Below are 13,150 nucleotides of genomic sequence, written 5' to 3'. Positions count from 1 at the left end.
GGTCTCTATCGGCATTTATTTTACATTCTGTGTAACTAGTGACATTTAACAGTAATGTCAAGGTTGGGTTTTATTTTCCTTCCTACTTTGGTGAAATGGTAATGGCATTGACTTTATTTGATATCTCCGGTTGCAGAGTGTTTGCTTGCTTGTAATACTGCTGTTTTTTCCACATCAGTTTTGGAAAAGGGTCTTTGTGTATTGACTTAATTAAAATGTCTTTCTAACATGGGTCTTCAAGTGAGAGAAACTATTCTCTGTAATTATTTCTGCTTCCAATTTCAAAAAAGCTGACGACCCATTTGCTTCATAAAATAAAGTCCCACTTTTCATAAGTGTGCTTCCAACGTAGAAAGAAGCTATTTAGGCCATACAATCTTTGTTGGCTCTCATAGCCATCCAATCAATCCCATACCTTCACTAATTTCCGCATAACTTATTCTGATTTGCATGCCTATCAAGTCCCAACCTATCCAGTCGAGGAGTAATGTACAGCAGCTAATTGCCTTTGGGATGTGGGTGGAAATGGGATTATCTGTGGGAAACCCACATGGTTAAGGATATACCTTAATATAAAAGAGGTCAGGATTGAATCCAGATTGCTGAAGCAGCAGCACTTCTGCATCCACTGTACCAACCCAAATGTACAACATACTTTTATTAGCAGTGATGGAATGTAACATAGTCTCCAAGTTGCAATTTTTAATGCCTCTGAGTTGTGCTTGGAGGAATTTAGTTTTGTCTTATTCTTGCTTATCTTCGCCCTTTCTGCTGTCTGACAAATTTGATGCTTCAATAACATATCATCCCCCCCCCCTCTCACACGCCCCTCCCTCCCCCCTACTTCTCCTTTTTTATCCAATTTGAGAGGCATTACTTAATTTTCCCCTGAATCTACTGTTAATATCCAAACCATTTCTACCAAAGATATCACTTGCTTTCCTGACTATCAGCAGCACATTATATTTTTCTTTGGGAAGATAAAAGCTACCAGGCCAGATTTTGCTGGAGCAGCTATTATACAGTGTGGAAACAGGCCCTTCGGCCCATCTTGCCCACACAGGCCAACATGTCCCAGCTACACTAGTCCCACCTTCCCACGTTTTGTACATATACCTCCAAACCTGTCAAATCCATGTACCTGTCTAACTGTTTCTTAAATGTTGGGATAGTCCCTGCCTCAACTACCTCCTCTGACAGCTTGTTCCATACACCACCCTATGTGTGAAAAAGTTACCCCTCAGATTCCTGTGAAATCTTTTCCCCTTCACCTTAAACCTATGACCTCTGGTCCTCGATTCACCTACTTGGACGGGAGAATAAAGGATTTTGTCGCTCAAAGGAAAAAAAGATAAAATAAAAACTGAGAATCCAAAATCTGTGATGTGGGGATCTGAATGCACAATCCTACACATTATGGACAAAAAAACATAGTCTATCACAAAATAATTTGTGTCTGTATTTTGTTTTCTTGCATATCTAAAATTTCAGTAGTAGCTCGACAGATCTAAAACTGTGGATTGTGAAATCTCAATCAACTGCAGTTGTTAAGAGAAATTCATACTTTAAAACATTTTACTATTCCTTAATGGCTATCTTAATCAGGAAGGGCAGGTATGTAAAATTGTAGCAATTTATTAGTTTGGATCCCTTTAGAAGGATCAATTCTCTCTGTGTTGATGGATTCAAATGTAGCTTTTAGGTTTTTTTTGTTGTAGTTATTGGCTCTTGCATTCTATTATGCGATCTGGTGAAATGCAAATGATAAACTACAGGTATGTAATGTATGCCCATTTTTGTTGGTTCAAGCACATAATTTCAATCCATTGTATTGTACCAAAAACACAAGCTAATTTACAGATTTTTCATCAAATTCCAAATTTCCTACGTATTTTAATTTGATTATTGTTTTCCTTTTATTTGGTGTCTCTTGTGACAGGGAGAGACGTCACAATTTGCCGTGGCCACACCTTTTCACTTTAAAGATTAATGCACACTGAAATAAATTTACATCTAGTGTACTTTCATGTGTTTGTGTGTCTATCAAGGCAACTATCATTTATTTTTGGAGTTTCTATTTTTCTTGTGAAAACCCTTTTTATTAGCTATGTTTTTGGAAAATTGGCTTAATTAAAATGTATTTCTAATATGGGCAAATCTATGTTTTCTTGCATAAAAGTCATAATTCTTAAATTATTTAAAATGTAATAAAACTTGAATGTGCTATTACCAGCATTTCCTTCAAAAAATCTGTAGCGTTAGGTTTAAACATGGATTTAAAGATAACTGGGCACATTCAGATGGATTGGTCTAGCTAATCCTAATATTTCAATGCAGCAGCCTTTGTAGTAAATTAGCAAATTTGATAAAGTCATGGTTTGAATTCATCTCACTGTACCAACTGTTATATATGTTAAGTTTGATAGTTATCTCAGCGTGTTTGAAGTTTTTACCAACTTGCAGGTGAGTCCATCAATGATACATTCCAGCATCCTAGAATTGAATTATTTGTTGGAATTGAATAATTTATCTCTCATACGGTGTTATTCGTTCTGGTCATCTCTGCTGAGTTACTCCAGCTTTTTGTGTCTAACTTGTTTTAAAGCTATTTTCAAAATAATTCAGGTCGCCCGAAGCAGCCTAAATAACTTGCGGAGTAAGTCAAAATTGATTCACTGCAAACTTGTTCTCAATCCTGTTTGGATGTAGGCCAAGAAAAATCTTCAGACCAGGACAGCAATGAAAACAAGTATCCTGACACAATAAATCGATATGGGAGTATAAATTCACTGGATTCCACAGCATCATCGGGGATTGGCAGCTATAGCACTCAAACTTCTGGTGCAGACAACCCAGAACAATATGAAGTTTTGAAGCAGCAAAAGGAAATTATAGAACAAGGAATTGACCTGTAAGTTGGTTACAAATCAGAATAGATCTATTGTTTCTTTTTGAAAGGTTTATTTTATGTATTTTAGTTTGCACTAAGTGTAATGACATAAGAAATTGATAATCTGATTGGAAAATATATATCCTTAAACTGCAGTAGCTTTGCTATCTAGAATGTTATTTTCACAGTTCTAGTCTGATTTAAGTTACATTTTAAAGGGTTATTGATGGACTTGTAAATGTCAAAGAGAGTGGATTGAATAAAGAACCCCAGTTGTTTTGATATACAGTGCCCTCCATAATGTTTGGGACAAAAACCCATAATTTATTTATTTGCCTCTGTACTCCACAATTTGAGATTTGTAATAGAAAAATCATATGTGGTTAAAGTGCACATTGTCAGATTTTATTAAAGGGTATTTTAATACATTTTGGTTTCACCATGTGGAAATTACAGATGTGTTTATACATAGTTCCCCCCCCCCCTGTTATACCTCCTTAATGCAGGTATAAGAGAGCTCTCAGCACCTAGTCTTTCCGCCAATCTTTCCATCACCTTTGGAAACGTTTATTGCTGTTTATCAACACGAGGAACAAAGTTGCGCCAGTGAAAGTCAAAGAAGCCGTTATGTGACTGAGAAATAAGAATAAAACTGTTAGAGACATCAGCCAAACCTTAGGCTTGCTAAAATCAACTGTTTGGAACATCATTATAAAGAAAGAGACCACTGGTGAGCTTACTTATCGCAAAGGACTGCAGGCCAAGAAAGACCTCCACAGTTGATGACAGAAGAATTCTCTCTATAATAAAGCAAAATCCCCAAACACCTGTCGGACAGATCAGAAACACTCCACAGGAGTCAGGTGTCAATGACCATTGTCCGCAGAAAACTTCATGAACAGAAATACAGAGGCTTCACTGCAAGATGCAAACCACTGGTTAGGTGCAAAAAATAGGATGGCCAGGTTACAGTTTCCAAGAAGTACTTAAAAGAGCAACCACAATTCTGGCAAAAGGTCTTGTGGACAGATGAGATGAAGATTAACTTATATCAGAGTGATGGCAAGAACAAAGTATAGAGGAGAGAAGGAACTGCCCAAGATCCAAAGCATACCACCTCATCTGTGAAACAGTGGTGGGGGTGTTATGGCCTGGGCATGTATGGCTGCTGAAGGTACTAGCTCACTTGTCTTCATTGATGATACAACTGCTAATGGTGGTAGCAGAATGAATTCTGAATTGTATAGACACATCCTATCTGCTCAAGTTCAAACAAATGCCTCAAAACTCATTGGCCGGTGGCTCATTCTACTGAAAGACAATGATCCCAAACATACTGCTAAAGCAACAAAGGAGTTTTTCAAAGTTAAAAAATGGTCAATTCTTGAGTGGTCAAGTCAATCACCTGCTCTGAACCCAATTGAGCATGTCTTTTTATACGCTGAAGAGAAAACTGAAGGGGACTAGCCCCCAAAACAAGCATAAGCTAAAGATGGCTGCAATACGGGCCTGGCAGAGCATCACCAGAGAAGACACCCAGCAACTAGTGATGTCCATGAATCGCAGCCTTCAAGTATTCATTGCATGCAAAGGATATGCAACAAAATACTAAACATGACCACTTTCATTTACATGATATTGCTGTGTCTCAAACATTATGGTGCCTTGAAATGGGGGGACTATGTATAAACACTGCTGTAATTTCTACATGGTAAAACCAAAATGTATAAAATGGCCTTTATTAAAATCTGACAAGGTGCACTTTAACCACATGTGATTTGTTTCTATAAAAAATCTCAAATTGTGGAGTACAGAGGCAGATAAATAAAATGATGGGTCTTTGTCCCAAACATTATGGAGGGCACTCCACAGGAGGATAACCAAAAATACAATACTGGGAGAAAAGATGAGGTACAAAGGTAAGCTAGCCAAGAATATAAAGGAGGATAGTAAAAGATAGTTAGGTGAAGAGGAAAAAATTAGTTAAGACCAAAGTTGGACCCTTGAAGACCGAAAAAGGTGAATTTATTATGGGGAACAAGGAAATAGCAGATGAGTTGAACAGGTACTTTGGATCCGTCTTCACTAAGGAGGACACAAACAATCTTCCTGATATAGTAGTGGCCAGAGGATCTGGGGTGACAAAGGAACTGAATGAAATCCACATTAGGCAGGACATGGTATTGGATAGACTGATGGGACTGAAGGCTGATAAATCCCCAGGGCCTGATGGTCTGCATCCCCAGGGACTGATGGTCTGCATCCCAGGGTACTTAAGGAAGTGGCTCTAGAAATCGTGGATGTATTGGTGATAATTTTCCAATGTTCTATAGTCTCAGGATCAGTTCCTGTGGATTGGAGGGTAGCTAATGTTATCCCACTTTTTAAGAAAGGCGGGAGAGAGAAAACGGGGAATTATAGGCCAGTTAGCTTGACATCGGTGGTGGGAAAGATGCTGGAATCAATTATAAAAGATGAGATAGCCGCACATTTGGACAGCAGTAACAGGATCGGTCCGAGTCAGGGTGGATTTACGAAGGGAAAATCATGCTTGACTAATCTTCTGGAATTTTTTGAAGATGTAACTAGGAAAATGGACAAGGGAGAACCAGTGGATGTTGTGTACCTGGAATTTCAGAAAGCATTTGATTAGGTTCCACATAGGAGATTAGTGGGCAAAATTAGGGCACATGGTATTGGGGGTAGTGCTGACATGGATAGAAAAGCAGTTGGCAGACAGGAAACAAAGAGCAGGGATTAACAGGTCCCTTTCAGAATGGCAGGCAGTGGGATACCTCAAAGCTCGGTGCTGGGACTGCAGCTATTTACAATATACATCAATGATTTGGATGAAGGAATTCAAAGTAACATTAGCAAATTTGCAGATGACACAAAGCTGGGTGGCAGTGTGAACTGTGAGGAGGATGCTATGAGAATGCAGGGTGACTTGGACAGGTTGGGGGAGTGGGCAGATGCATGGTAGATGAAGTTTAATGCTGATAAATGTGAGGTTATCCACTTTGGTAGCAAAAACAGGAAGGCAGATTACTATCTAAATGGCATCAAGTTGGGAAAAGGGGAGGTACATCGGCATCTGGGGGTCCTTGTACATCAGTCTATGAAAGTAAGCATGCAGGTACTGCAGGCAGTGAAGAAAGCGAATGGCATGTTGGCCTTTATAACAAGAGGAATCGAATATAGGAGCAAAGAGGTCCTTCTGCAGTTGTACAGAGCCCTAGTGAGACCACACCTGGAGTATTGTGTGCAGTTTTGGTCCCCTAATTTGAGGAAGGACTTTCTTGCTATTGAGGGATGTTCCACTCTTTGCACATGGAATCATATACCTATGCGTAGTTCATCATTGTGTTTCATGTGATATTCTGATAATATTTTAAATTGATCAGTTCATAAATATAAAAATATATTTAGTAATATATTTACCAACCAAATATAGGTCTAGGTTTTGATAACGTTTTTTATTTATTCAGATTTAATAAGAAACCAAAAAGAGGAATACAATATCTCCAGGAGCAAGGAATGCTTGGTACTTCAGCTGATGATATTGCCCAATTTCTGCATCAAGAAGAAAGATTGGATACGGTAAGCATTTAAAATTTCCACAGGAAAATTTGATTTCAATATTCTTGAATCATTTAATATATATGTTCATATCATCGGAACATTTTCTCTCATAGTTCTTATGCTTATTGGTCTTGCAATAAACTTTCCCAAAGGTTCAGGATATCCCTTTAAGAATCTATGATTTGACTTTTATGACAGTAAGAAAGTTTTTTTGTGACGTGAAAGATTTGAGAATAAAGGATCCTATTTTGTAGTCAAGACTAACAATGTGCATGGAAATTAAATAAAATGGAATAGAATCATAGAATGATACATCATGGGAGGAAGTCCACTTTTCCTAACCTGGTTCTTTGAAATGGCTTTTTAATCAGTCGCACCCTGCTTATAGGTATTCAGATGTTTCCTTTACAATTTAGTTTAGTTTAGAGATACAGCATGGAAACAGGCTCTTCGGCCCTTCTGAGTCCACATGACCAGCAATCATCTGTACACTAGTTCTATCCTATTCACCAGGGACAATTTACAAAAGCTAATCAGCTTACAAACCTACACATCTTTGGAACGTGGGAGGAAATCGGAGTATCCAGAGAAACCCCATGCGGTCACAGGGTGAACGCACAAATTCCATACAGACAGCACCCGCACTCAGGATTGAACCTGTGTTTCTGGCACTGTAAGGCAGCAACTCCACTGTTGTGCCACTGTTCTGCCCTCATTATTTATCCAGAGCAAAACCAACTGGTGAAGGAACTCAGTGGGTCAGGCATCTATGGAGGCAACAAGATGATTGACATTTGGGATTGGGATCCCACTTTAAGAGTATAAGAAAAAATAGCCAGTATAAGAGGGGAGGAGTGTGGAAGGAGCTGGCAGGTAAAACTAGGTGAGAAGGGAGACGGTGGACTCGGGTAGAGGTAAGGGAGGTGTTGAGTTGAGCCACAGTGTCTTGTGGGTGAAAGTTATAGACAGATAAGGGGGCAAACCAAGCCATGTGGGGAGGGCAAGGTGTTGGTTGTGACGGGCTGTAAGGTGATGTGGAAATGCAACAGGCAGCAGATGCTGGAATCTGGGAAATAAAGGAGGCAATAATTGGAACCAAATAAGGGAGGAATGATGGGCAGGTGGAACCAAGTCAGGGAGGAGAATTAAACTGGGTGACAGTTTACCTGAAGTTAGAAAAAAATCAGTGTTCATTTAATTGGGTTTGTAGACCACACAGGTGGAATATGAGATGCTGTCCTTTTAGCTTGTGTATGGCCTCATCCCGGCAGTGAAGAATGCTGAGTACTGACAAGTCAATGTGAGAATGGGAATTGAAATTGAAATAGCATGCAACTCAATTTTCCACTTTGGATATTGGAATAGTGCCACTAAACCAGAAAACTACTTATGTTTTTCTCCCATTTGTTTTAAACAAATTAACAATAAATTTAACAATTGAATCCCTGGAAATAAGAAGAGGGTTGATGAGAGTAGTGCATTAGACTTTGCAAGTCTGGTGTAATGGTGTTGTTAACACATTTGAAACGTGTGAATAAAGGGCACTGGATAACGTTTTCAAAGCACAATTGCAAATGTTCTTTAATCCATGGTACATCATTTTAAGATTATATGTTTGGCTGTTGAATACATAAGATGATATAATTTTTAGAGCAGCCAATATTAGTAAAACTAAATATTAAATGTGGTGATTTGTTCTAAAATGCACATCAGTTTCACTAAAGGCATGAAAGCATATTATCCTTGTTCAATCTAACGTATCTGTCGTCTCAGTTCCACATCAATTGACTCGGGCATTTATCCACTGCCTGAAGTGGTGCAACCACATTCATTTGTATAATTGGGCCGAACATGAAGCTTCCCAGAAATGCCCAATGCCAATAACACATTGTTCTAAGATCAAATGTGAACTTTGACTAATACGATTTAACTATCCTATCTCTTGCAAATGGTTGTGAGGTGTAAAGAATAAGATTTATTAAGAAAATACTACATTCCAATAAAAATCTATGTGCTGTAATGCACAAAAATAATTTTATTGCTGATGTGAACTTCTCTACAGATTTTTTCTTTATTTTTTTCCAGACACAAGTGGGTGAATTTGTAGGAGATAATGACAAATTTAATAAAGAAGTCATGTACGCATATGTGGATCAGTTGGACTTCTCGTCAAAAGACTTTGTCTCAGCTCTCCGTATGTTTCTGGAGGGTTTCCGTCTGCCTGGAGAAGCTCAGAAAATTGACCGATTAATGGAAAAATTTGCAGCCAGATATCTGGAGTGCAATCAAGGGTAAATTACAACATCATTGAGACTAATCTGTTTTTCATCTAACAAATAAACATGGTAGTCACATTGAGCACTTGAAGTCGTAAAATCTCAGTAAAGACTAATTCTTTGCTTTTTCAGACAAATACTCTTTGCAAGTGCAGACACAGCATATGTCCTGGCATATTCTATCATCATGCTGACAACAGATCTTCATAGTTCTCAGGTAATACGAAACAAAGTTATACTTTTGAAATTATTCAAAAAGTTGGTATATTAAGATATTTTTTAGTAGATATGCAGTGCATTATTTTGCAGGCTGTGGAATGTAAAATGCAAATATTTGGGATTTTTTAAATTCTTATGCTGTGGTTTTTAATGCTGCATTTTTGCCAGAAGAGCAGAAAGTGCTAGGAGCTCAGAGGGTCAGGCAGCATCACTGGAGAACATAGATAGGTGATGTTTTGGGTCAGGACCCTCTTCAGACCCTGTGTCTGAGGACGGGTGCTGACCCAAAACGCCACGTATCCATGTTCTCCTGAGATGATGCTTGATCCGCTGAGTAATTCCATGCACTTTGTGGCCTTTTGTGTAAACCAGTAGCTGTAGTTCCTTGTTTCTATTTGTTACCAGAGGTGTGTGATACAATTTATTGTGGAGTACTTGAAGAAAAAAAAATTAAAAATAATGAGTGAATCTCCTCCATTACCAGATTTAAGATTCAATGGACAATAGAAAATAGATAATAGGTGCAGGAGTAGGCCATTCGGCCCTTCGAGCCAGCATTCAATGTGATCATGGCTGATCATCCTCAATCAGTACCCCGTTCCTGCCTTCTCCGCTTGTTATGAAGGCCAACATGCCATTCGCTTTCTTCACTGCCTGCTGTACCTGCATGCTTACTTTCATTGACTGATGAACAAGGACCCCCAGATCCCTTTGTACTTCCTCTTTTCCCAACTTGACACCATTTAGATAATAATCTGCCTTTTTGTTTTTGCTACCAGAGTGGATAACCACACATTTATCCACATTAAACTGCATCTGCCATGCATCTGCCCACACACCCAACCTGTCCAAGTCACCCTGCATTCTCATAGCATCCTCCTCACAGTTCACACTGCCACTGAGCTTTGTATCATCTGCAAATTTGCTAATGTTACTTTGAATCCCTTCATCTAAATCATTGATGTATATTGTAAATAGCTGCGATCCTAGCACCGAGCCTTGCGGTACCCCACTAGTCACTGCCTGCCATTCTGAAAGGGACCCGTAATCCCTACTCTTTGTTTCCTGTCTGCCAACCAATTTTTTTTCCATGTCAGCACTCTACCCCCAATACCATGTGCCATAAATTTGCCCACTAATCTCCTATGTGGGACCTTATCAAATGCTTTCTGAAAGTCCAGGTACACTACATCCACTGGCTCTCCTTGTCCATTTTCCTAGTTACATCCTCAAAAAATTCCAGAAGATTAGTCAAGCATGATTTCCCCTTCATAAATCCATGCTGTCTCGGACCGATCCTGTTACTGCTATCCAACTGTGCTGCTATTTCATCTTTTATAATTGACTCCAAGCATCTTCCCCACCACCGATGTCAGGCTAACTGGTCTATAATTCCCTGTTTTTTCTCTCCCGCCTTTCTTAAAAAGTGGGATAACATTAGCTACCCTCCAATCTACAGGAACTGATCCTGAATCTATAGAACATTAGAAAATGATCACCAATGCGTTCACGATTTCTCAGATTCAGATTCAGATTCTAGAGTCAGTGTACAGTACAGAGCCACTTCCTTAAGTAGGCTGGGATGCAGACCATCAGGCCCTGTGGATTTATCTGCCTTTAGTCCCATCAGTCCACCCAACACCATTTCCTGCCTAATGTGGATTTCCTTCAGTTCCTCCGTCACCCCAGATCCTCTGGCCACTAGTACATCAGGAAGATTGTTTGTGCCCTCCTTAGTGAAGACTGATCCAAAGTACCTGTTCAACTCATCTGCCCTTTCCTTGTTCCCCATAATAAATTCACCTTTTTCAATCTTCAAGGATCTGACTTTGGTCTTAACTATTTTTTTCCTCTTCACATACCTAAAAAAGCTTTTACTATCCTTCTTTATATTCTTGGCCAGCTTACCAACGTACCTCATCTTTTCCCCCCCATATTACCATTTAGTTATCTTCTGTTGCTCTTTAAATATTACCCTATCCTCTTGATTCCCGTCCATCTTTACTACATTGTAATTCTCTTTTATTTTTATACTGTCCCTGACTTCCCTTGTCAACCACGGTCGCCCTTTACTCCCCTTAGAATCTTTCTTCTTCTTTGGAATGTAGATCCTGCACCTTCTGTATTATTGCCAGAAATACATTGTTGTTCCACTGTCATCCCTGCTAGGGTATCTTTCAAGTCCACTTTGGCCAGCTCCTCCCTCATGGCTCCATAGTCCCCTTTGTTCAACTGTAACACTGACACCTCCGATTTACCCGTCTCCCTCTCAAATTGTAGATTAAAGCTTATCATGTTATGGTCACTACCTCCTAATGGCTCCTTAACCTCAAGTTCCCTTATCAAATCCGGTTCATTACACAACACAAAATCCAGAATTGCCTTCTCCCTGGTAGGCTCCAATACAAGCTGCTCTAAGAATACATCACAGAGGCACTCCACAAACTCCCTTTCTTGGGGTCCAGTACCAACCTGATTTTCCCAGTCTGCATGTTGAAACCTACCATAACAACCGTAGCATTACCTTTACGACATGCCAATTTTAACTCTTGATTCAACTTGCACCCTATATCCAGGCTACTGGTTGGGGGCCTATAGATAAATCCCATTAGTGTATATTTACCCTTACAATTCCTTAGTTCTATCCATACTGACTCCACATTTCCTGTTTCAATGTCACCTCTTGCAAGGGACTGAATTTCATTCCTCATCAACAGAGCTACCCCACCCCCTCTGCCCACCTGTCTGTCTTTTCGATAGGACGTATACCCTTGAATATTAAATTCTCAGCCCTGACCCTCTTGCAGCCATGTCTCTGTAATTCCCACAACATCATACTTGCCAATTTCTAACTGAGCCTCAAACTCGTCCACTTTATTTCTTATACTTCGCGCATTCATATACAACACTTTGACTTCGGTATTCACCTCCCCTCTCACACCGCTCACAATTGGCCCTGACCTTACTCTCTTATCCCTTCACGAACTTTCCCTCCCATTAATTCGGGAGTCTTTTGTAACTTTTCCTGTACTCACTTCCCCTTTAATTCCATCTTTATACTCCCAATTTGTCAACCCCCCCCCCCCCCCCCCCCCCCCCCCCACACACTATTTTAATTTAATTCATAAATTAAAACTATCCAAAATATAGATCCTGCTATATTTGTCCAAAATTGTAATTTTTTAATTTTTTTTAATGGAATCAAATGTGTGTCTGTTCAATAGGGACCATTTAGGGATACTAAATGTTAAATACATTATATGTCAATTGGTGGTGGTGGCACTCTTGTTAAGGATTATTGCTTGTGTGTTAAGAAAATAATGTTGTGATAATTTCATTGAAGTATATCATATTGAATTCTTTGCAATTGAGCATGACACCATAAATGATGCACTATTGAGAATATTTTGCACTATTGTGATGCTATTTTCGGTTGCTTTCCTTTAATTTATTATGCTGCACTTCCTACAGCACAGATTAATGCACCAAAATTACTCCACATTAATTTACAGCTGTTTGGGTGCCTTAGCCAAATCACCCTTGAGAAGGAATGGGTGAGGTTTCGGGTCGAGACCCCTCTTCAGACTGAAAAAGGGTCTCGACCCAAAACATCACCCATTCCTTCTCTCCTGAGATGCTGCTTAGCCTGCTAAGTTACTCCAGCATTTTATGTCCATCATCGATTTAAACCAGCATCTGCAGTTCTTTCATCCTCCTCAACCTATTCCTGAACATTTCTCCTGTTGCTGCATGCATCTGTCTGGTCAATTTAAGAAAATAGTTGATACAATAATTAGATAGAACTCAAGCCATGGATCTTTCATGGCTCAACACTACACAATTGATCTATCAAGTTGTGTCTAGACTTCAAACAACTGAGGCACCTTATTCAGAAATTTTATCTCATCGGATAAGCCGCTTTACCGAGTGCTTAGATATAATTTTATTTATTTTCTGTTCATTGTTTTGAAAAAGGTAAAGAATAAAATGACAAAAGACCAATATATTAAGATGAATCGAGGAATTAATGACAGCAAAGATCTACCTGAAGAATATCTGTCAGCTATCTATGATGAAATAGCAGGAAAGAAAATTTCAATGAAAGAGACGAAGGAGCTAACAATCAAATCCTCCAAACAGAGTAAGTTAAATTATGAATGTCACTGTTATAGATACAGCTGTT

General features: G+C 39.1%; 1 protein-coding gene across 3 annotated transcripts in view; it reads left to right on the top strand.

The window, feature by feature from the left end:
- The window catches only part of arfgef1 (ADP-ribosylation factor guanine nucleotide-exchange factor 1 (brefeldin A-inhibited)), a 166,911-nt gene that overhangs the window by 97,098 nt on the left and 56,663 nt on the right, over positions 1-13,150 (top strand). For all 3 annotated transcript variants that reach the window (XM_055634414.1, XM_055634413.1, XM_055634412.1), the window contains 5 exons: positions 2,710-2,911; positions 6,379-6,490; positions 8,558-8,763; positions 8,881-8,965; positions 12,943-13,108. In XM_055634414.1, coding sequence (XP_055490389.1) covers positions 2,710-2,911; positions 6,379-6,490; positions 8,558-8,763; positions 8,881-8,965; positions 12,943-13,108 — 771 coding nt within the window. The remainder of the gene's footprint in view (positions 1-2,709; positions 2,912-6,378; positions 6,491-8,557; positions 8,764-8,880; positions 8,966-12,942; positions 13,109-13,150) is intronic.

The sequence above is a fragment of the Leucoraja erinacea genome, chromosome 4, assembly GCF_028641065.1.
Source record: "Leucoraja erinacea ecotype New England chromosome 4, Leri_hhj_1, whole genome shotgun sequence".
Lineage (NCBI taxonomy): Eukaryota > Metazoa > Chordata > Chondrichthyes > Rajiformes > Rajidae > Leucoraja > Leucoraja erinaceus.
This window is presented reverse-complemented; position numbering and strand designations above follow the sequence as displayed.